The 21,954-nt window shown below is 39.1% G+C and overlaps 1 protein-coding gene across 2 annotated transcripts in view; it reads left to right on the top strand.

Moving 5' to 3' along the window:
• The window catches only part of PKHD1 (PKHD1 ciliary IPT domain containing fibrocystin/polyductin), a 494,443-nt gene that overhangs the window by 72,534 nt on the left and 399,955 nt on the right, over window positions 1–21,954 (top strand). For both annotated transcript variants that reach the window (XM_045498517.1, XM_045498518.1), the window contains exons 28-33: window positions 3,164–3,294; window positions 5,522–5,657; window positions 10,088–10,283; window positions 10,957–11,024; window positions 12,764–14,371; window positions 16,444–16,587. In XM_045498517.1, coding sequence (XP_045354473.1) covers window positions 3,164–3,294; window positions 5,522–5,657; window positions 10,088–10,283; window positions 10,957–11,024; window positions 12,764–14,371; window positions 16,444–16,587 — 2,283 coding nt within the window. The remainder of the gene's footprint in view (window positions 1–3,163; window positions 3,295–5,521; window positions 5,658–10,087; window positions 10,284–10,956; window positions 11,025–12,763; window positions 14,372–16,443; window positions 16,588–21,954) is intronic.

The following is a 21,954-nucleotide window of genomic DNA, read 5'->3' as shown; positions in this document are numbered from 1 at the left end:
TTTAGGATATAATGTTCTGAAGATGTCTGTTAGATCCATCTGGTCCCCTGTGTCATTAAAAGTCATGGTTTCCTTGCTGATTTTCTGTTTGGATGATCTGTCCATTGATGTGAGTGGGCTGTTAAAATCCCATACTATCATTGTATTAGTATCTATGATTCTCTTGATGTTTGTTATTAGTTGTTTTATGTATTTGGGTGCTCATGTGTTTGTTACATAAATTTGTACAATTGTTCTATCTTCTTGTTGGATTATCTCCTTTATTATTAGTGTCCTCCTTTGTCTCTTATTACAGTTTTTGTTTTAAAGTTCATTTTTTCTAATATAAGTATTGCCACCTCATCTGTCTTTTGACATCCGTTTGCAAGATAAATGTTTCTCTATTCCCTCACATTTAAATCTGCATGTGTCTTTAGATCTGAAATGAGTCTTTTGTAGGCAACATATAGATGGCTCTTACATTTTTATCCATTCTAACCCCCTATGTCTTATGATTGTAGCTTCTAGTTCATATATGTTCTGGGTAATTATTAATAAGTATGTATTTATTGCCTTTTCATTACTTTGTGGTTGTTTTTATAGATCTTCTCTGATCCTTTCTTCTTTTGTTCAATTCTCTCATGGTTTGTGCAGCACGGTTTGTGGTTTTTAATTTTGGTCAGTTCCAGTTTGTCTTTTTTTTGTTGTTGTTACGTGTGCTTTGGTGTCATATTGAAGATATAATCACCTAATCCAATGTTACTAAGATTTATTCATTTATTTTCCTGAGTTTTATAGTTTTAGCTTTCACATGTAGGTATTTGGTTTATTTTAATATTTAAATATGGTGTGAGTTGGAGGTCTGTATTAGTTTTCTAAGGCTACTTATCCAGGTACCACAAAGTGAATGGCTGAAACAACAGAAATGTATTGTCTCATGGTTCTTGAGGTTAGAAATTAAGGATCAAGGTGTCAGCAGAGCTGATTCCTTTTGAACGAGCCTGTGAAGGAAAATCTGTTTTATGCCTCTCCCCTATCCTCTTGCTTTGTTGGTGGTGTTTGGTATTCCTCGGCTTGCAAGAACACCATCCTGATCCCTGCTTTTATCTTCACATGGTGTTCTCCCTGTGACTTTTCTTTTGTCTGTCTGTCTTTCTTTCTTTCTTTCTTTCTTTCTTTCTTTCTTTCTTTCTTTCGGTTCTTTTTGAGAGGGAGCAGGCAAGCGCACTCGAGTGAGGGGCAGAGAGAGAGAGATAATCCCAGGAGGGACTGAGAGAGAGAGAGTGAGAAGGAAGCAGGCTCTCCCGAAGTGTGTTCATGTTCACCCAAAGTGGGGACCCAGCTCACCCGACGTGGGGCCTGAGCTCACCTTAAGTGGAGTCAAACTCACCTGTTATGGGACTCAAACTTACAAACCATGAGATCATGACCTGAGCTGATGTCAGATGCTTAACAACTGAGCCACCCAGGCACCTGTGCCTCCCTCCACCCCAGTCTTTTCTGTGTCCAATTTTTCCTTTTTATGAGGATATCAGTCATGTTGGATTAGGGTCTCACACTACAGTATGACTTCATGTTATCTTAACTGATTATAGTTGCAATGACCCTATTCCCAAATAATGTCACATTTTGAGGTACTAGAAGGGAGGAGGACTTCAACATATGAATTGGGGGGGCACAGTTTAATCCCAAACAGGGTTCAACTTCATTCTTTTGTATATGGATGTGTAGTTTCATTTTGCATATATTTGAAAACAGCACTGTAAGTTTTTAGAGGTGGAATTGCTGAGTCAAAAGGTTATGTACATTTAAACTTTTGATAATACCAAAATATTCCTTTACACTGCTATTTTCACATATATGCAACATGGAACAACAGAGGATCTGAAGCGGGTTCTGTGCCAACAGCAGAGAGCCCAATGCAGGGCTTGAACTCATGAACTGTGAGATCATGACCTGAGCTGAAGTCAGATGCTCAACCTACTGACCCACCCAGGTGCCCCTTTTAAATTAAGGTTTAATCTTGTTAAGTTCCTCAGTAGTATTTCATGGGTTTTTTTTTTTCACATTTCTTCATGTTCTTGAATATTTCTTATCAACATTGTTTTCGGATATTGTATCTTTTTTGTTGATATTGTAAACCAGCTCTTTTCTTCAATTTTATTCTCTAACTCTGAAGTCTATTGTAGTCTTGCCCTGAATCTTCAGGACAAGTTCACATATTTAACTTCAGGGAATAATCCCCCCCCCCCCCCCCGCCCCCACATTCTCCTGAAAGGTTTTCATCAGGTTGGATAAGTTCTGCTTTCTCACCGTAACATGATTGGGGAAGATAACCTTGCTCCTGCACCTACTTCCTATTCTCAAGAGGTATGTGTCCCTGCTTAGTGGCTTCCCTGCCTCTCTTTTATTCCCTTCTGGGGAGATGGCAGAATGGAATCATTGCTCTTAAGAATAGTAAGTGGGCTTTCTGTTCATTAGCTTGATTAAGTGCTGGTCGTCCATATGTGTGGCATGTCACTATAATGGGTACAATGCTTCTTCTTACTGATGTCTGCAGTGAGGAGACAGAAGTTTCTGTGGTTGCTCTTCATTGGTCGTTACAGAAATCCTGGTGGCTGTGGATGGTAGTGTTAGTCACCTCTACACCATCATGGAGACTAGAACCTAGAACCTAGTATGGGATCACAAAGCTGGAACGTCCTAGGCTGTCATTTAAAGATGAGGGAGTAAGAACCAGTGAACTCAGGAACAATGCTACAAATGATCTGCTTTAAGTGGGAGAGTGATCTGTGGCCCTGACTCTGGGCCCCAACTCTTTGTATCATGATGAGAGAATAAGCTGTATAGGTTTGGTGGGGTAATATAAAACTCTAGTGAAGGAAGAGTTTTCAAAGACCATCTACTTTATTTCCCTGACTCTTGGCAGTATTTATCTATGTTTTATTTTTAAATATCTCCAAGATGTATGACTCCTTCTGTCTGCCCTCTACTCACCATTTCTCCATGTTTGTATAGTAGTTTATATATTTAGTGTCAGATTTATTCCTGCAGTTTGAGCAGGACTTGTGTTTTGACTAAGGAGCATCATATTTTAGTTTCATTTTCTCTCTCTTGTGGATAATTAATTTTTATCTACCTGTAGGGCTCTTCATTCCATCTGGAAATGCTGTTTTTATTACAGGAGGGCTCTGGGCCACTGTCCAAGGCTCTGGTTTGGAAGATGTTAGCCTGGTGTTATTTGGATCTCAGTCTTGTGCCATCAATATCACCACAAACAATTCAAGAAGGATTCACTGCAAAGTTCCACCCAGAGTAAGTGCAATCTCCTCCCTGGGTGGGTGACCACTATTATCGTGTAGTGTAAGGTTTTTCATGAATCCTTTCTTAGAACTTAATTAAGTAACATTACCTTTTCATCATGAGAGTATGGTAATATTGTTTATATTGCCTATGCTGCAATAAAGTGGGAGTCTGACTCCACCAATGGGGCTTGCAATCACCATCAGCTTATTTCTTTTAAAAGAAAACAACCACGTTCCCAGTTCACACTCTCAGTGAGTAATAGTGTCACAGAATAAACAAATTTATCTATATTGCATATATATTATCTCATTTCTCTCTTTAGCAAGTAACAATAACCGTTTTCACCAGCAGTTTTGTTTTCTGGCATGGATATGAATGGTGGAACTTAGAAACTTCTAGAATGTCTGGTTCCTATAAAATACCTTCGTAATTATTCCTTACTATTTCCCCTTTCCCTTTTTAAAAACAAGCCCCTTAGCTTTCCCTTTCTTCTTCAGTTAGTGCTATCTCATAGCCTATGAGGTGATTTGAGTCCACATTCTTCCTGGTGCTGCTGATGGCAGTTATGCTCACAGCGGAAGTTGAAATATCTATTCAGAGTTGACTTCAATGTCATCAACATTCTCAGCACATCCATAACCCTGAAGGATGAGTGTTTACTGAACAAATAAAGATCCCTGGAAGGGAGGTTTCAGAATCATCTTTGATCTCTGGTCCCACGTTTTTATATTATCCAATTATTCAAATATTATGAAATGTTCACATTTACATATAAACTGTATGGAATTCCAATATATAGTTGTATCATAACTTGTTTAACAATTCCCTATTATTGTATATTGAAATAATTTTCAAAATCTCTTTTTTAAAAAGTTCATTTATTTTGAGAACAAGAGAGAGTGTGCATGTAAGCAGGGGAGGAGCAGGGAGAGAGGGAGAGAGAATCCCAAGTAGGTTATGCAATGAAAGTGCAGAGCCTGAATGTGGGGCTTGATCCCACAACCATGAGATCATGATGACCTGAGCTGAAATCAAGAGTTGGATACTTAATTGACTGAATGAGCCAGACACCTCTCAAAATTTTCAGTTTTAAACAATAAAAATTTGATCGTTCTCAAAAGTGTATTTTCAAGCATATTTATTTTTCTCAGGATAAATTGATCTAAATTTTAAAGCTTTTGTTATGTAGTATCCAGTTATCTGAAATTTCTTTTTAATTTGTATTCCCACCATCACTGGGTGAGTGTTTCATTTCTGACATAGTCAACACTGGGTATTATTGCTTTCATATATATTTACTATTTAAAGGGGTAAAATTTGCATGGCTTCGATTTCTTTTGCTAGAGAGAATAAGCATTAAAAAAAACTTTAAATTTTAATCAAAGTTATATATACAAAGGTTAAAAGAAAAATAGTAAAACAATTATGCTTTCCTACTCCTTAGCCCTCTTCCACAAGTCCCCTTTTTGAAGCATCTCCTTTTAATTCCTTTGAATGCAGTTATAAGACCATTTCTTTGTTAAATCAATAAATTGCTAAAACTATTTAAATGATGTGGGAAGTATCAGGTAATATTTTTTCTTTTATAGTTTTTTTCTTGAAATTTCTAATTCTTTTTCTTTGTATGTCTTCTTTGTAATAAAATCTATTGTAAAAAAATTAATCATATCAGTTATTTTTTTCCATGAAGCTCTTTGTTCTCTTGTTTCAATCTAACTTGGTGTTTTCTTGGTTTATTTCATGTATTTCTTCTTAGCACTGCCCTTGATTGCTCGCCTGGGTAGATACACTGGGTAGATTTCACAGTTCATATCTTCCTTTTTTGGGGGGGGGGGCTATTGTTTATGTTATGAGGTCCTAGCCTAAAGAAACATCCTAGGAAAGAATAGGTGGGAGCGAAGTTTTCTGAGTTACTTACATGTCTGAAAGTTTGTCATAATTGATGGATAGTTTAGCTAGGTATAGATGTTTATTTGAAATTGCAGTTTTTTGCAGAACCAATTGGTGTGCTAATTGTAAATCATTCTTATTTACTCTTTGATCGCCACACTTGCCTATTCTAAGTACTTGTCACTGTGTGTGTGTGTGCACGCGTGTGTGCGAGGTGGAGACTTCAAAGTACCAATACACTTAAAAATCTTTTTTCTTGAAATTAACCCTTTAAACTAATTCTATATGGACTTCCCTCATGTTAGTCTTATTTTCAGAAGTTTGATTTTAAAAATTGATTTTTCAGGGGAAAGATGGACCCATTGTGAATGTGACTGTGATCAGAGGGGACCATTCTGCTGTTCTTCCCATGGCATTTACATACGTCTCCTCTTTAAATCCAGTGATCATTTCTCTGAGCAGAAACACAAGCAGTATAGCAGGTAAAATACATGGTATTGCAGCATCCTTTTATTTTTAGACCATTGATCCTGTGAAGAAGACAATGGTCTCTTAATTATACTGAAGATAGTATTATATTTTGGATGGAAGTTATTTTTCTCAAAACTAGAACATCGCTTATTTCATTTCAGCCATCACTGAATAAATCTTATGTTGGTATTTGCCTCTGTAAAACTGGGACCATTTATACCATGAAAACGACATGAGAATTCAAAGATAATAATTCAATATATATTTATTCAGCATCTACTATGTACTAATGATAGCACAGGCATAATAGACTTTAATCTTTACCACTAATTTACAGGATTATTATCTGTACTTTACAGGTAAAAAAACTAAGGAACAGGAAACTTAAATAACTTGTCTAAGATGTTACTGTTAGTAAGTAACAGAGCTGTGATTTGAGCCCAAGCAGTCTGGATGCAGATTCCAAGGAGTTAACCACTCATAGTTTAGTGTAAAATACCAATGTTTTTGGCATCAAGTTCAATTGTAGCAGATGTTCGATATGATTAGAGAATAGAGTGTTCTGATTAACCAAGAATTTTTATTCCTTGAAACATACTATGTATAAAAATACATAGTATAGAACTATGTAAAACAATGTAGTCTTTCTTCGATAATTCAGATGATATGACAAGATGGATTTGTAACAACATATTGTCATGTCATACCATATCAATTTGAAAAAGTTCCAGCTAATGTGCCTTTCTGGTTAACTGAATGCCAGATAACAGAGAGTTTATGGCAGCCATATCTAAGAATTTTATTACAAAAGGCCAATATATTTTCCAAAGAAAAAGCCTGGACTCAATTTTTCTGATACTGCTTTCATTTTCCATTGCTCCAGAGTACATAAATAAAAGGAAGTGTCCTTTAGCTTCTCAAAATTATTCAGCTCAGTGCAGAAGAAGAATTTGCTGCCTCAGGCCACCAAAGTGTGTAAAATTCCTTAGCAGTATAGATTCTTCCCAACAAAGTAGGAAAGAGAGGAGGGAGTTCTGTATTCAGATTTCAGTGATTTTGGCTTTTAATACAATTTCCTACGTGTAATGAAAAGAATAAATACATTGCATCAGTGCCTCAGAGGCATCTAGGATTAGCTTGACAATTGACCAAGAAACCAAGGAGTTCATGTAATTGATATATACAACATGATGCATTATTTGCAGAATTTACACTTACATTTAAACGTTTCTACAGGCAGAATAAAGAGGAACACTTTATAAAATCTCCAAAGAGTGGTTCCCTATTGGGAAAGTCTCCTTTGAAAGCTGGAATGCTACAAATCTCCATCCAGGAGATGATGATATTGATGATAACAGTGAAACCAAGATGAAATTGAAGAAAGAAAGGAGGAGGGGCAGGGAAAAGGGGAGGACGAATATGATGTGCAGAACCATTTGTGTGGGCTTTTGCAGTTAGGCAGCCCTGGATGTGAATGAATCCAAGCTCAACCACTCCTTGGATTAGATGTTTAACTTCCTTTATCTTTAGCGTCTCTACCTACTAAGTGGGAATAATTCTTTCAAGGTTATTGTGAAAATTGGAGGTAAAGGAGGTAAAAGTACTGAACTCAGGAACCAACATGGAGTAAATACTCAACAAACGCTTTGTTGAATAAATGGCATCATTCTGCCAGATCCTGAGTGTTATATAGATAAGCCAAAGATGTCTTGTGTATATTGACCCTATATTTTTCACTGCTTGATAGCAGGCTGGTACCCATTTGTTCAAAAACATGCCAGTATCAAACTCAAATTAAATTTTTATATAACCAATTATTAAAAAAAATTTTTTTTGAAAGAGAGAGAGAAAGAAAGAGAGTCCCAAACAAATTGGGAAGCTCAATTCCACTCACCACCCTGGGATAATGACGTGCGCCAAAATCAGGAGTTGGATGCTTAACTGACTGAGCCACCCAGGTGTCCCACATAACCAATTATTTTAAATATAACCTCCCTCAAATAGATTTTTAGCCTTTTAGAGTCTGTTCCTTTTGTATACCCTGCAAAATTATAGTGTCTGTTAGTGATAGGTAAGATAAACGGGGGCTGTAAGAGAGTGTAAACCACTGATGCCTTTGGAGGTCTCCACCCTAAAGACTACTCCTAAGTGACATCATCTAGACACATAAGCCCCTTCTCCCTGTCCACAGGGACTTCCTTTGCCTTCCTCCCCTTCTGGGTGGTGGTCTCCTATTGTTTCCTCTGGAAGGTCTCATGCTGTGAGATTTTTGCACCCATGTAAATCTGTCAAAGCACCACCATATAAAGTTCCTTTTCATATTATTGCCACCTCATGGTCATGCCTTTTTTCTGCTCAACCCTGAAGTCCTTTCAGGTCGCTACACTGAGGCTTCAGACTTCATAATAGAAATGAGGTTGGATGTACAGAAGTAAGGAGGATGTGGAGCAAGAAAGAAAATGAAAGTTAATGGAGCACTTTTGAATGAAACTGTCCTAGGATATCTAACTTAATCCTTACAACAAACCAGATGGGGTGGACTTTGTTACCATCTTACTGATGAAAAATCTAAGACTTTGAGAGCCCACAGTGAGTCATCCAGACTCACACAGGTGGGAAAATGGCAGAGCAAGGATTTGCATGTAGGGTCAGTCTTCCCAACACCCCACAACCCCTTGTCTTTGACTTTTCTCTTTCAAATAGCTTCTCCTCCTCCTCCTCTGATTGGCTGTGCAGTTCTGTAGATGCCTACTCTGTAGTTCTCAAATGTCAGCTGCTAAAGGAGCTTTAGAGATGCTTTAGCCTAAGCTGTGTCTCTGTGAGACACATGAGAGGTATGTACATTTATTTCCACTCTTGCCATTGCCTTCTCAATTTCTGGCTCTTGTTGAACTCCGTTGTCTGAAGACTGGATTTCTCCTTCCCTATCTCTCCAGTTAATCTAATAGACTGGAAGAAAGCTTCTGTCTTATCCTTTTCTTGCTTAGAAACCTTTGGAAGTCTCTGCTGTCTACTAAATTAGGTAAAGACCCCTTACAATTGCTTTCTTGGTCTTTAGCCATAGACTCCCCATCAACTTGGCCTCTTCCCATAGAGTACATGACTATGTACATGCGTCTGATCTCCCAGAAAGTCACCCAATTCTCTTTCTTTCTTTCCAAGCCACTGGAGGTTTAACATTTTTTTTAATGTTTATTTATTATTGAGAGAGAGAGACAGAGCATGAGAATGGGAGGGGCAGAGAGAGGGGGAGACACAGAATCCTAAGTAGGCTCCAGGCTCTGAGCTGTCAGCACAGAGCCCAGGGCAGGGCTCCAACTCACAAACTGCAAGATCATGACCTGAGCCAAAGTCAGACGTTTAACCCACTGAGCCACCCAGGTGCCCCCAAGCCACTGGATGTTTAAATGAGAAAATGCTCCAAAAGACTTTGGGTAAAACTATGAAGTTTTTAGAGTTGAATTGTAAACTGCCTATTCTTTATCGCTTTCTCTGGGGATTTATTTTTCAAGTAGAATTTCAAGCACCATCTTGCCCACGAGGTCTTTCTTAATATTCAGAATGTTGCTGTCGTTTGAACAACCGCACTGCTTAATTTTTACCTCTCGTGTGTCATGTCTTGTACTGAAGCTATTTTGGCACCATTGTGCCATCTTTGAGGTTTCTTTCAGGGCAGGGTCTGTGTTTAACTTTTTTTTGTGCCCTTTGTGGCATCTCCTTCTTGGTACTCTATAAATATATAAGGTAAAAGGAATTGAATTGAAGTGTTCATAGCATATATGACATTTTAGTGAAATTGATAATTAAATTAAAAAGGTATCGAAATATAAGAGAAGACTGGACTTAGGCCTTGATATTTCCCTTAAGTAGCTATCAGACATTGGCTGCCAAACCTTAGTTTCGTCAAAAGCGAAATGCCATTTCTACTACCTGCTCTGTGTATGTCATGAGGATAGCGTGAGGGTGAAATGAGACGGTGCGTGTGAAAGTAGTCTGTGCACGCTGTGGTACCGCACTCCTGTACAACAATTTTAAGCGGTTCAATACATGCAGACATCGAGCTTTGTACTTGTATCAGCAGGAAAGTGCAAGTTAAAGAAAGGGCTTTGCGGTGCTGTGTGCTGGTTGTGAAGACCATCAGCTCCCCAAACTACTTCTTGATTTATTTTCGCCCTTGATTTACATTTCTATGGTGTTAAATTAGTGCCTCTTGAGTACAAATGTCCTGGCAATTGGGATTATAGGTGGTGGTTCTATTATGATAAGACTTGTTAGAAGTTTTATGATAAGAGTTGTTAGAAGTGAGATTGGTATTGAAATGCTTGTTTGGAGTGTTATACACAGACTGATCATGCATTTAATCCTGAAAGGTTTAAAATCCAAGAAGTGGTTGAGGCCACAAATTCACATCACAGAGGCTAATGCATTGTTTTTAACACAGGAGGTGAGACCCTCTTCATTGGAATGGCACTTCTGGTGAACTACACAGATTTGGATGTGGAAGTTTGCATCCAAGACACCGTGGCTCTGGTTCATGAACAAATGGCTCGGGGCCTGGAGGTGGTGCTGCCCCCGCTGCCTGTCAGTCTCCACAGAATCTCAGTCTCCATCAATGGGGTCAGCATTCGCTCACAAGGGTGAGGTGCACACTTGCCATTAATTTTAGGTCTTTTTGCTGGTCTAGTTTCAGTTGAGGAATTCTAGTTTTGAGTTAGATCTTCACTTTTTCCCCTACTTCTGAAGTTAGGGTATAAACACATGAGAATCATGCAATTTGAAGAAATCTTGGAGACCCTATAGGATGATTCACTCCCAAGACCAATCCAAGGGAAATGTTTGACTTAATAGTTGGGGAACAGAGAACTTTCAGGAACTAAGATGTTATGGCTTTTGGTGAAGGTGGGGGTGGGGTGAGCATCTCTATGTGTTGGAATATTCTGTGCTTTAGTTTGAGTCTGTGATTAAATAAGACCTTCAATAAGTTTGTGTCTGGGGCTTTGAATAAATGGCTTACAGTTATTGTCAAAGCTATGCTCAGATTGCCTTTGCCTTTAAGTCCCTCAGCCCAGTATTTCTCCAGAAGTTGCCTCCCCGCATTTCAGAAAGTTGGCTAACCTGTATGGGCTGATGCCACCACATGATACAGGCCAAGGAAGATGTCCCACACAACATTTTTCCCCCACTGTGTCCTTTCTTCTCTGTGACAGTTCCATTGACAGTTGTCTCCCTCACTGCTTCATATCTGTTCTTCTCCTCCCTTTCTCTCTTTCTAAAACAGTTATTTCATATCAATTTCCCCATTCTCTGCAGGGTTGATCTTCACATCCGGTACATCACAGAAGTTTTCAGCATGGAGCCTTGCTGTGGTTCTCTTCTGGGTGAGTGATTCTTGTATCATTGATTCAGCAGGTGTACTCACTGAATATTCAGGTTTTGTTCCTGGATTTGAACCGATGAGACCAGTAATCGGGCGGCAGGGAGAGGGGCTTTCCTTATGCTCTGGGAACTGATTGGTGCACTTACAAGGGTGTGAAAACTTGGTGATTCTTTAGCCCAGTAAGCTCAGGAAAATAAAGAATTTTCATGAAAAGAAGATGTGCCTGGTTTTGTTTTTCTAGGGGAAAGAGGCTGAAGCATCCAATGGGTAGCATACCTCTAGAGAATATTAGAAAAACAAGGGAAGAGCATTTTACTTTAGCCTTTTATATACTGCATGTGTAAGGAGAGGAGGAAGGAGTCTGGTGGCTTCACTTTCCTCTAGGGATTCAGGTGAAGGACCCAGAAGTGGTTAGAAGCACAAGCCAATATGGGAGATGTGAGGAGAAGACAGAAATCAAGAAAACTATTCATTTTTAGAAAAAAATTTAAAAATCTGTATATTTGTATGTGACTAAATCATTGTGATAGTGTATGAAATAACACTTGCTCCTTTTTGAGTATAATAAATCCTTTAAAAAATTTTTTTTAAATGTTTGATTTATTTTTTGAGGCAGAGAGAGACAGAGCATGAGCAGGGGAGGGGCAGAGGGAGAGGGAGACACAGAATCTGAAGTAGGCTTCAGGCTCTGAGCTGTCAGCACAGAGTCTGACGCGGGGCTCGAACTCACAGACTGTGAGATCATGACCTGAGCCGAAGTCGGACGCTCAACTGACTGAACCACCCAGGCACCCCTAGTAAATCCTTTTTAAAGCTGCTTGCCTCAGGGCACCTGGTGGCTCAGTGGGTTGAGTGTCTGACTTTGGCTCAGGTCATGATCTTGCAGTTCGTGAGTGCGAGCCCCGTGTCAGGCTCTGTGCTGCCAGTTTAGAGCCTGGAATATGCTTCAGATTCTGTGTCTCCCTCTCTCTCTGCCCCTCCCCCGCTCATGCTCTGTCTCTCTGTAAAATAAACATTAAAAAAAAAAGCTGGTTGCCTGTGCCACAGGTTTAGGTATGAGGTACCTTGCTCTAATCCTGAAGATGGGGCTTGATCATCCCTCAACTAGAGAGAGAAAGTCTAGGAATATAGCAGCAGGATTATGAGCATGTTTCAATATTTCAGTGTCCCTTGATATGTTTCAACACACAGACATGTACCTATGTAATATATGGACTATGGGAATATATACTCTGCATAATAACATAGAATAATCTGGGACAGTATGTGAGATCACATAGCAAATGACAAGAAGTCTAGGGAATTTGATTTTACATTATTGTATATGTTATATATGTACGTATATTCTCTCTACATAATATATTAGAACATTAGGGACTAACATGTCTGAAAACATAGCAGATGACAAGAACACTTCAAGAAATTAGATTTTTCATTAGTGTAAAAGTTGATAGAAGTGGTTTCTAGGGTTTATAAATACATATGAAATTTTTTTTGCTTTAAATATTATAAACATTGTTCACCTGTGTAACAATTTATATTGTTTTACTATTATGTGAATTTCAGCCCGTCTAACTGCTGCCAAAATGACAAATTTAATGTTGATGGGGTAAAGCAAAATAGCTGAGGTTTCCCTAACACCCCACCTTCCACTTAATTGTGCTGTGGTTAGACAGATGCTGTGAGTTCCTAGTTCTGAATATCAGGTTTTAAGTTTTGTTTTCGATGTTCATGCTTTAGGTGGAACCATCCTCAGCATCTCGGGAATAGGGTTCAGCAGGGACCCAGCTTTGGTTTGGGTGCTTGTGGGTAATCAGTCCTGTGACATCGTGAACTCTACAGAGTCGATCATCTGGTGTGAGACCCCACCGGCTGCCTTGCTGCCTGATGCAGGCGTTCCTGCCCTGCCAGCCCCCGTGGAGGTCTGGGCTGGCAATGTGTCCTTTGCCCAAGGACCTTCACCAAGCCTGGTGGGGAAGGGCTTTACCTTCATGTATGAAGCAGGAGCAACACCAGTGGTCACTGCCATGAGAGGAGAAATCACGAATAGCAGCCTGAGGCTCTATGTGGAGGGAAATAACCTCTCCAACTCAGTGATCCTTCTGGGGGTCTTGAACTGTGATCTTGAGACACAGTTTTTAAGGAACAACATGAGCCTGTCTGGGTGCTCTTTTCCTCTTCACCATTTGGAGGCCGGCATCTATCCTTTCCAAGTTCGTCAAAAGCAGATGGGGTTTGCTAACATGTCTGCAGTGCCCCAGCAATTTGTGATGACACCTCGGATAACAGCTATCTGGCCAACACATGGGTCTGCTTGTGGCGGGACAATACTCACAGTGAGGGGACTAGCTCTCAAGTCTAGGAATAGGTCAGTTCATGTTGACCTTTCGGGGCCTTTTACTTGTGTGATTTTGAGCTTGTGGGACCAGACAGTCCTGTGCCAGATTAACAGAGTGGGCGACCCCTTGCCTGATGCTTCCTTCACCCTGAACATCACAGTCCTGGTCAATGGGCTACCCAGTGAGTGTCAGGGCAATTGCACTTTTTTCTTTCAGGAAGAGACAACTCCCATTGTGGATGCCTTGACCACTAACATCAGTGGGTCTCTGACCATGGTGCTGATTAGGGGTCAGAAGTTGGGCATCACAGCAGATGAACCAATGGTGTTTGTGGATAATCACCTTCCCTGTGTTGTAACTTTCTTTAATGCAAGCCATGTTTCATGCTGGATAAGTGACTTGACCCCAGGACTCCACTATGTATCCGTTGTTCATACAAGAAATGGATATGCTTGTTTTGGTAATGTTTCCAGACACTTCTACATTTTGCCTCAAGTGTTTCATTATTTCCCCAAGAATTTCAGCATACATGGTGGAAGCCTCTTGACCATGAAGGGCACAGCTCTGAGAGGAGAGAACAGCACACTAGTCTACATTGGCCAGCAGGCCTGCCTGACAGTGAGCATCAGCACCAAGCTCATCCAGTGTGTTGTTCCTGCGGGAAATGGCTCTCTTGCCCTGGTCATAGAGGTAGATGGACTTTCATACCAGATGGGAGTCATTGGTTACAGCAATGCCTTCACCCCAGAATTGCTCTCTATGTCTCAGACTGATGACATCTTAACCTTTGTGGTGGCCCAGATCTCAGGAGCAGCAAATGTTGACATTTTTATTGGGATGTCACCCTGTGTGGGTGTCTCTGGCAACCACACGGTTCTCCAGTGTGTGGTCACATCCCTTCCTGCTGGGAAGTACCCAGTCAGAGGTTACGACCGCTCAAGAGGGTGGGCCTCATCTGTCCTGGTGTTCACATCTACAGTCACTATTTTGGCAGTAACTGAGAACTTTGGTAAGTCAAACAAATAAGACAGATCTCCTTCTTTATGTAAGTGAATTAATAGCTATGGTTACTACTCTAAAATATAGGAAATCAACCTCAATCTGAATGACAGAAGGAGAGAGAAGCCCAGTTGGCCTCTTATAGTCCTGGTTTCCTCCTTAAAACTTGTCTTTGTCACACTCCCTGTATGAGGCTTTGTTTTTTTTATCAAGGAATTTGTGCATATTCTTTAAGTGTGATTGTATTTTAATTTGATTCATTACCCTGATTTAATTTGTGTCTTAATACCATTTGTAGGAGCTCAAAATTTGGTCAAGTAAGTAGAACATAGATGCCTTCACCTATTTTTAGCCATATATGCCAATTCGAATAAAACTTATTAAGTATCATTAATTTTTGTCACCTTGTAATATTTCACAGGTTAATTCATACCCCAGCAGTAATAGTCCAGTTTCACACTATGGTTGCATTGGTTCAACTGTTTTTTCCTTTTAGATATGTATACTGAAATTTGCCTTGCCTTTTCTTCCATTGATGGTTTCGGTTTCTGTTCACATAAAGCCTTTTTGCAGTTGAGATAGCTTAAATTTGACTATGATGCACAAAATACAGAGGAAATGATGGGAGCTGAATCTTACACTGATGAAGTGCTTGCTAAGCCAATTCTTAGAACAAATTTGTCTGGGCTCAGCTGGGCGGAATGCTATAGGGATTGGGATTTTGGTCCCATGTCTGTAGTAATTTAGCTGGGTACCTTTTCTAAGCCTCAGCTTCCTCATCAGATAAAGGGGTTTAGGCTGGTTGCTCCCTAGTTCCCCTTTCTTCTAAGATTCCACAATTAAAAAAAATTTTTAATGTTTGTTTATTTTTGAGACAGACAGAGACAGAATGTGAATGGGTTCACGCAGAGAGAGAGAGGCACAGAATCTGAAGTAGGCTCCAGGCTCTGAGCTGTCAGCTCAGAGCCTGACACGGGTCTCGAACTCACAAGCTGTGAGATCATGACCTGAGCTGAAGTCGGACACTCAACTGACTGAGCCACCCAGGCGCCCCTAACATTCCACGATTTTTATGATGTGAGAGCAGGGCTGTGAAATGTACCCTAAGCAAAGTCTTATTCTCGGGTTTGTCAGGTGCCTGTGAGCATCTTGACATGAGGACAGTGGCCCCTGGAACTCTATCTCCTTGTGGACCAGAGGTTGCCACATGTCTGAGAGTCCAGCTGACATTTACCTTAACTGGTTCTCATACTGACACAAAACATGGTGTTTATTAACAACTGTCGTACTTTTACCCATCTGAAATAGGTGCCATCATACAGTGCTGGCAGGAGGATAAACTGCTACAATCTTATTTTGGAGAGAAATTTGGTAATATCCATCAAATCTAAAACCTTCTTTTCCTTTGACCTAGAAATCCCCCTTCTAACTGTTTGCCCCAGTTTTATTCAAGTTAATGTACGGTTCATCAGCATTATTACTTGTCACAGGAGAGGAGAAATAAGGAAAGTGTCAATCAGTGGGAAAATTGCTAAATAAATTGTGGCACAATCATATAATGGAACTGTAAGTAGTGTATTTACATGTACACATGGAGAATTGTATATGCTATATCTTTAAAAAAACAAATTCTTCTTGTAGAAGAATATGGATAGAAAGATTTCTCTGCATAAAAATACATATGCTTAAATTCTGGAATGATTAATGAGAAAACAAACATGGCTCCCTCTGGGGAGTGAGCCTAGGGGGTTTAGGGGAACTTTTACTTTAATTGTATAGTCTTGTGTATAAAAAATTTTAAGAATGATAAATCAACATTACTTTTCTATATAAAAAGTGATTACATTTTTATAGGTTGTTGAATATGATTGGAATCTGACAGAAGACGGACTTCAGGCTCTGGAGAACAGAGCTTAGTGGCAAGACACTAAATTCTATATCAGGAGCTTAAAGCCAGTTGTGTGGATTCTGGAGGGCGTAAAAGGAACGATGGGCAGCAAGAAAGCATGGATTTGAATTTTGAGTTAACTAAAGAAAGAGAAATTTGCCACTGTGATCATGAACTTCTATTTTGTTTTGAAGGCTGCCTGGGTGGAAGCCTTGTGCATGTGTTTGGAGCAGGATTTTCTCCAGGGAACATCTCAGCTGCTGTGTGTGGTGCTCCCTGCCAAGTCTTGGCTAATGCTACGGTGTCAGCCTTTAGCTGCTTGGTTCTGCCCCTGGATGGTCAGTAACAACACCACATATTTTTTTAAAGAGTGTATATAGAAATGATATTCTTTGGTTAACTCCATTTCTGTAACTAATGCTGTCTTGATCCCTAACTTTTCTGTGTGTTCCTGTGAAGAGGATTTCTCTACACCCCATCTAAAAGGTTAGATGGGACTGCCTATTAAAATGGTTCACAGTAACTTTTATCCTATCAATGGCAATGGAAAATTGATCACTCATGTTCTCAATTGCAGTCATACGACAGTGAAGGAAGTAATTCTGAGTTCTGAATATTAGTTTCACTGACAGCCTTAGGCATCATAGAGAAAACAATGTTTTGGTCTTGTTCTGAGATGGGATTGCTGAAAACATCTGTTTACTTGAGGTACTAGTATAGGGATTAGATAAGTAGGCTGGATAGCTCTTGCATATTTGCCTGGTGTGCCCAGTTCTTGAATTTTTATTATAAGCAAAAGAGCCAACATTAACATCATTTGCTTATTCTGTAATGCCCAGGTATTTATTCAGTAGAAGACCATGATCTCTCACTGCTTAAAGTTTCATAGCCATCGAGTGAATTGTGGTATAGGAAGCTGTGTCTTTGTGAGAAATAAAGGTGTAAAGCTTTGATAGTCCCATCATGTGCCATTACAACACATGGTGATTACCCACTGAGCTTCAGAAGAAAAAATCAAAGGGAAGAAATTGTCATCATCAGTATAGGACCTGCTTAGCCAGGTGATTAACTTGTTTGTATAATCATAAATCTTGTACCTGTGCACTTAGAAACCATTTGCATACATGCTTTCTGAATAGTGCTTTAAGTTATATTCCTAACTTATGTGTCTGCAACTTGAATGTGGGTGAAGGATTTACAAAGTGATCAAGCCATCACTGTATCTGAGCGTGGACAAAAACTCCTTGGTGGGTAATTGATGATGGCAGTTTACATTAGATTATCTCAGGCAAGAAGAGGATGGAGAGCGAGAAAAGGAGGAGTTATGATCCTTGATTAAAATACAAACTAGGAATTGAGTTCCCTATCATCATATATATAAGAGCATTTGGGATTCCACACTTGAAAACTTAAGATACACTGGGAGGTGCCTCAGTGGCTCAGTCAGCTGCGCGACTGACTCTTGATTTTGGCTCAGGCCATTATCTCGTGGTTTATGGGATGGAGCCCCCCTCATCAGGGTCTGCACTGACAAGTGTGGAACCTGCTTGGGATTCACTCTTTCTCTGCCTCTCCCCCACTTGCATGTCCCCACGTGCTTCTCTCTCAAAAATAAATACATGGTAAAAAAAAAAAGACACAGTAGATTTGAGTTTAAGACATTGCCTGTTTAATTCTCTACTTCCAGCATGTAGACCCGTGCTGGAACAGTGCATGTGCAAAGTTAATGCTTGATGAAAGAATAAACGAAGGAATTGGGAAATGGTGAAACAGAAAACCATGACTCCATATTTCTAGGTTACAATATTTAATTAATACAGCTACAGTCTTTTTTTTTTTTTTAATTTTTTTTTCAACGTTTATTCATTTTTGGGACAGAGAGAGACAGAGCATGAACGGGGGAGGGGCAGAGAGAGAGGGAGACACAGAATCGGAAACAGGCTCCAGGCTCTGAGCCATCAGCCCAGAGCCTGACGCGGGGCTCGAACTCACGCACCGCGAGATCGTGACCTGGCTGAAGTCGGACGCTTAACCGACTGCGCCACCCAGGCGCCCCCAGCTACAGTCTTTTAAAAAGGCTTTCATACACAGCTTAAATTAATTTACTTTTAAAAAGTCCTTGGTATTATGTCAAGACAATTCATTTAGAAATACAAAATAAAAATCACTGAAGTTTCTGGGTTAGATAAATTGTGGTATTGGAAATTTGATAACTTATAGAAGAAGAAGGAATAGGAACTCTGTTATATTTTAAAAGTTTTGATTACATTTTAGGAAAGGACTTCTCAAAATTCCTTTTTTTTTAAAGAAGGGAAACAGGAATTGGAATCTGTAACTCTGATCTTTGCCACTAGGTGTCACCAAACACTCACTGATTGTGCCAGAACTGCCATTGACTCTAGGGAAATGGATAATTGGAGTTATTTTCTTCTTTCATAAAGAAAGAAAAAGTCTTTTTAAAGACTTTTAATTACAGTGTCTAAAAATGGAGAGAAACTGAGGAATCCAACTCTGTTGGTTTCTTAAGATCCAGGATGGTACTCAAGGATTCTATCAACATCCTGAGTCATACAAAACAATTTGAGTACATTTTTGTGTATTTTTTTTTTTTTCTAGCAAGTAGGTCTATTATGGACATTGAATGATCCCAGAAAATGTGCCTCACAAATTGTTAGGAACTATTAGTAATTCCCTTACTTTCAGATAGGATTGCATATAACCAGTTTAGTTAAGAATCTTGGTAGAGCGTGAGACTCTTGATCTCTGGGTTGGGAGTTTGAGCCTCCTGTTGGGTGTAGAGATTACTTAAAAATAAAAACTTTAAACAACAACAATGAAAAGAATCTGTTATATTTTAAAAGGTTTTTTAAGAGGACTGTTTCACCACAGCAACCTTTATATGTGTTTCTCCATTGCTGTTGTCAGAGCAATCCATCCTTTTATTTAACCAATGCAACCCTGTGCTCCTTTTTTTCAAACTTAATCAGCTGGCAGCCCTTCAGAATGCTGCATAATTTCAGACCTTCTAATCCAGTGGTTCTCAAAGACATGAGAATTGCGTTATTACTATTGGGACTATATTATTATTAATGTTGCTGGAGCAGTTAGAAATGCAAATTTTGGGGCCACCCAATGAATCAGAAACTTTCCAACAAGTAAAGCCCTCTCTGAATTCCTACCTTTTTTCATAATTAGAAGCGTCAAACTAGGTAGCCCCTCTGTGTAAGCAAGTTCTGGCTCTATTGGGTAGCATCATGAGATGCCTGTGTATAATCCGGCACCGTATTTGTTTTTAAAATTGCACCGCTGTCTTGATGGTTTATAATCTTACTGTTACCTACAATTATTCCAAGGTGATTTTTTTTCTTTCTTTCTGACATGGTTGTGCACAGCTGGATGTTCCTCATCTTATATTTACATGAGTTTTATTTTTTCTTTTGTGGTTACTGCCTTACTATCTTCATTCTTTTTTTTGTTTATTTCTATAATTTCTCTAATTTACTAAGGTCACTTTGAATTCCGACCTATGCTCTGAATTTTATTTCTTAGTGTGATTTTGCACACTAAAGTCATTCCAGTTTGTGGATGACAGCCTAGAACTCAAACTTTCCCAATTATTGTTTTGCTTGCTAACATGTTTGCTTTCATGAGTGGGGCAGGGGCAGTGAAGGTGGGGCTCTGAGGAAATGCTTTTTGCTGCCTTTGGTGTCCTCTCTGTTTTACCTTTCTTCCTCAATCACACTTCTAACAAAAGATGAATTTTACTTTTTCATATGATGGGTGGCTAAAACATCTCATTCAGTGAAACTAATACTTTGTATTTTTTTTAAAAGCTCAGCAAGATCTTTGATGCACCTCTTTCTTGCATGTATACCTTGAATTATATGGCATGACTTATTCATGGAAACTCTAATTTTTCCATGAGGCATGACCAGCTAAAGTTATTAATGTCACTTAATCCACCTAGTCAATTTGCGTCCACCTAATCACCCATAATGAGTTCATTATTTTATAGGTGTTGAGCCTATGTTTGCCCAAAGGCTTACTAACTGGAAAGTTCTGATGTTTTATCCACCCATAGGAGAGTCCTACTGTCAGCTGATTTAATTGCTGTAATTAATTCCAGACACACAGAGAACCTACTATGTTTCAGGTGCTTTGGAATGTACCAGCAACCCTAATAATATTAGCATGTGATTGAACAACTACAAACATTCTTACATCTGCTTATCTCATGTACCCCTTGCTAGATGCAGCACTGTGAGATAGGCAGGGCAGCTGGGTTCAAGCCCATGGTCCCTGGTAATATTTGTTGCATACTTGCATTGGGGGTTCGCTGCAGAAGAAAGCTAGAGAGATTATTCTTTTTTCTTCTTTTTCACTTTATTAAGGTTTTCAAATATAGCTGCTCCAAAACCATCTTATGTAGAGACTTATTTTCCTCTTTAAGGTTATTGCTGGTCTACCTTGTTGATGCTTTTTACGTTGTATCTCATTACTAAGAGAGAAATAGCTTAAGGGTCACAGGGCTTCAAAGAATTGCTTTTCTTCTTTATGAAACGTGAATAGTCAAAATTAGGTAAAAATCAAGAGTTTCTGTTATCAAGAGATCCCATCATGAGAATGAAAAAGCTATCCATAGATCTGGAGAAGGTATTAGTAACCATAGAACCTTCTAGGATTAGTACCCAAAATACATAAAGAACACAAACCAATATGAAAAAGACAAACATTCCAGTATAAAAAAAGGGCAAATGACAGAAATAGGAATTTCACAGAAGAGGAAATTGGAATTCCTACTGAACATATAAAAACTTTTTTGACTTAAAAAGTAATGATGCAAATGCAAATTAACATAGTAATGAGATGCCATTGTATTTGTACTGGACTGGCCAAAATTAAGAGTCTGATAGTCCCAAGTGCTGGTAATTATGTGGAGTAATGGAAACTCACTAATAAAGCTGGTAGGAATATAAAATGGCACAGACACTTTGAAAACAATATAGCACTGTCTTGTAAAATTGAACTTGTACCTGCTCAATGAACAAGCAGTTTTCTTTAAGGCATATAACCTAGAGGAAAAACAGTATGTGTTTGTAGTAGCAAAGCTGGGAAATACCCAAAAATCCATTGGTAGGAGAATAATATACTGTAGTACTTTCACACAATGCCATATAAAACAGTAGTGAAAATGTATGCTCAAGTTTCACGTGATAATATGGAACTTGATAAATCTTAGAAATGTAATATTGAGTGGAAAAAAGCAGGTGCAAAAGCATATGTCATGTATTCTATTGTATAAAATTCAAAAACAAAACAATCATTTAGGAAAACAAACCCATGTGAGAAAGCGATTTAAAAAATGCAAGTGGCTGTTTCTGAGGACGAGGAGGAAGATGATGGTCTTGATGGAGAGACACAGATTAAAGAGTATCACAACTGTTTTAGTATCACAACTGTATCTTGTTTTATCACACAAGAAAACTCATAGGAGTTTTTCTTATGATTCATATTTTACAAAAGTGTTGCTTGTATTCTTCTGTGTGTATTTTGTACATGTAGTGCATTAAAAATTTTTTTTTAAAGTTAATTTTTGAGAGAGAGCATGAGTAGGGGAGGGGCGGAGAGAAAGGGAGACACAGAATTTGAAGCATGCTCCAGGCTTTGAGCTGTCAGCATTGAGCCTGACACAGGACTTGAACTCA

This window comes from Leopardus geoffroyi, chromosome B2, assembly GCF_018350155.1.
Source record: "Leopardus geoffroyi isolate Oge1 chromosome B2, O.geoffroyi_Oge1_pat1.0, whole genome shotgun sequence".
Classification (NCBI taxonomy): Eukaryota; Metazoa; Chordata; class Mammalia; order Carnivora; family Felidae; genus Leopardus; species Leopardus geoffroyi.
Note: the sequence above shows the minus strand (reverse complement) of the source record. Positions and strands in the feature narration are given on the sequence as shown.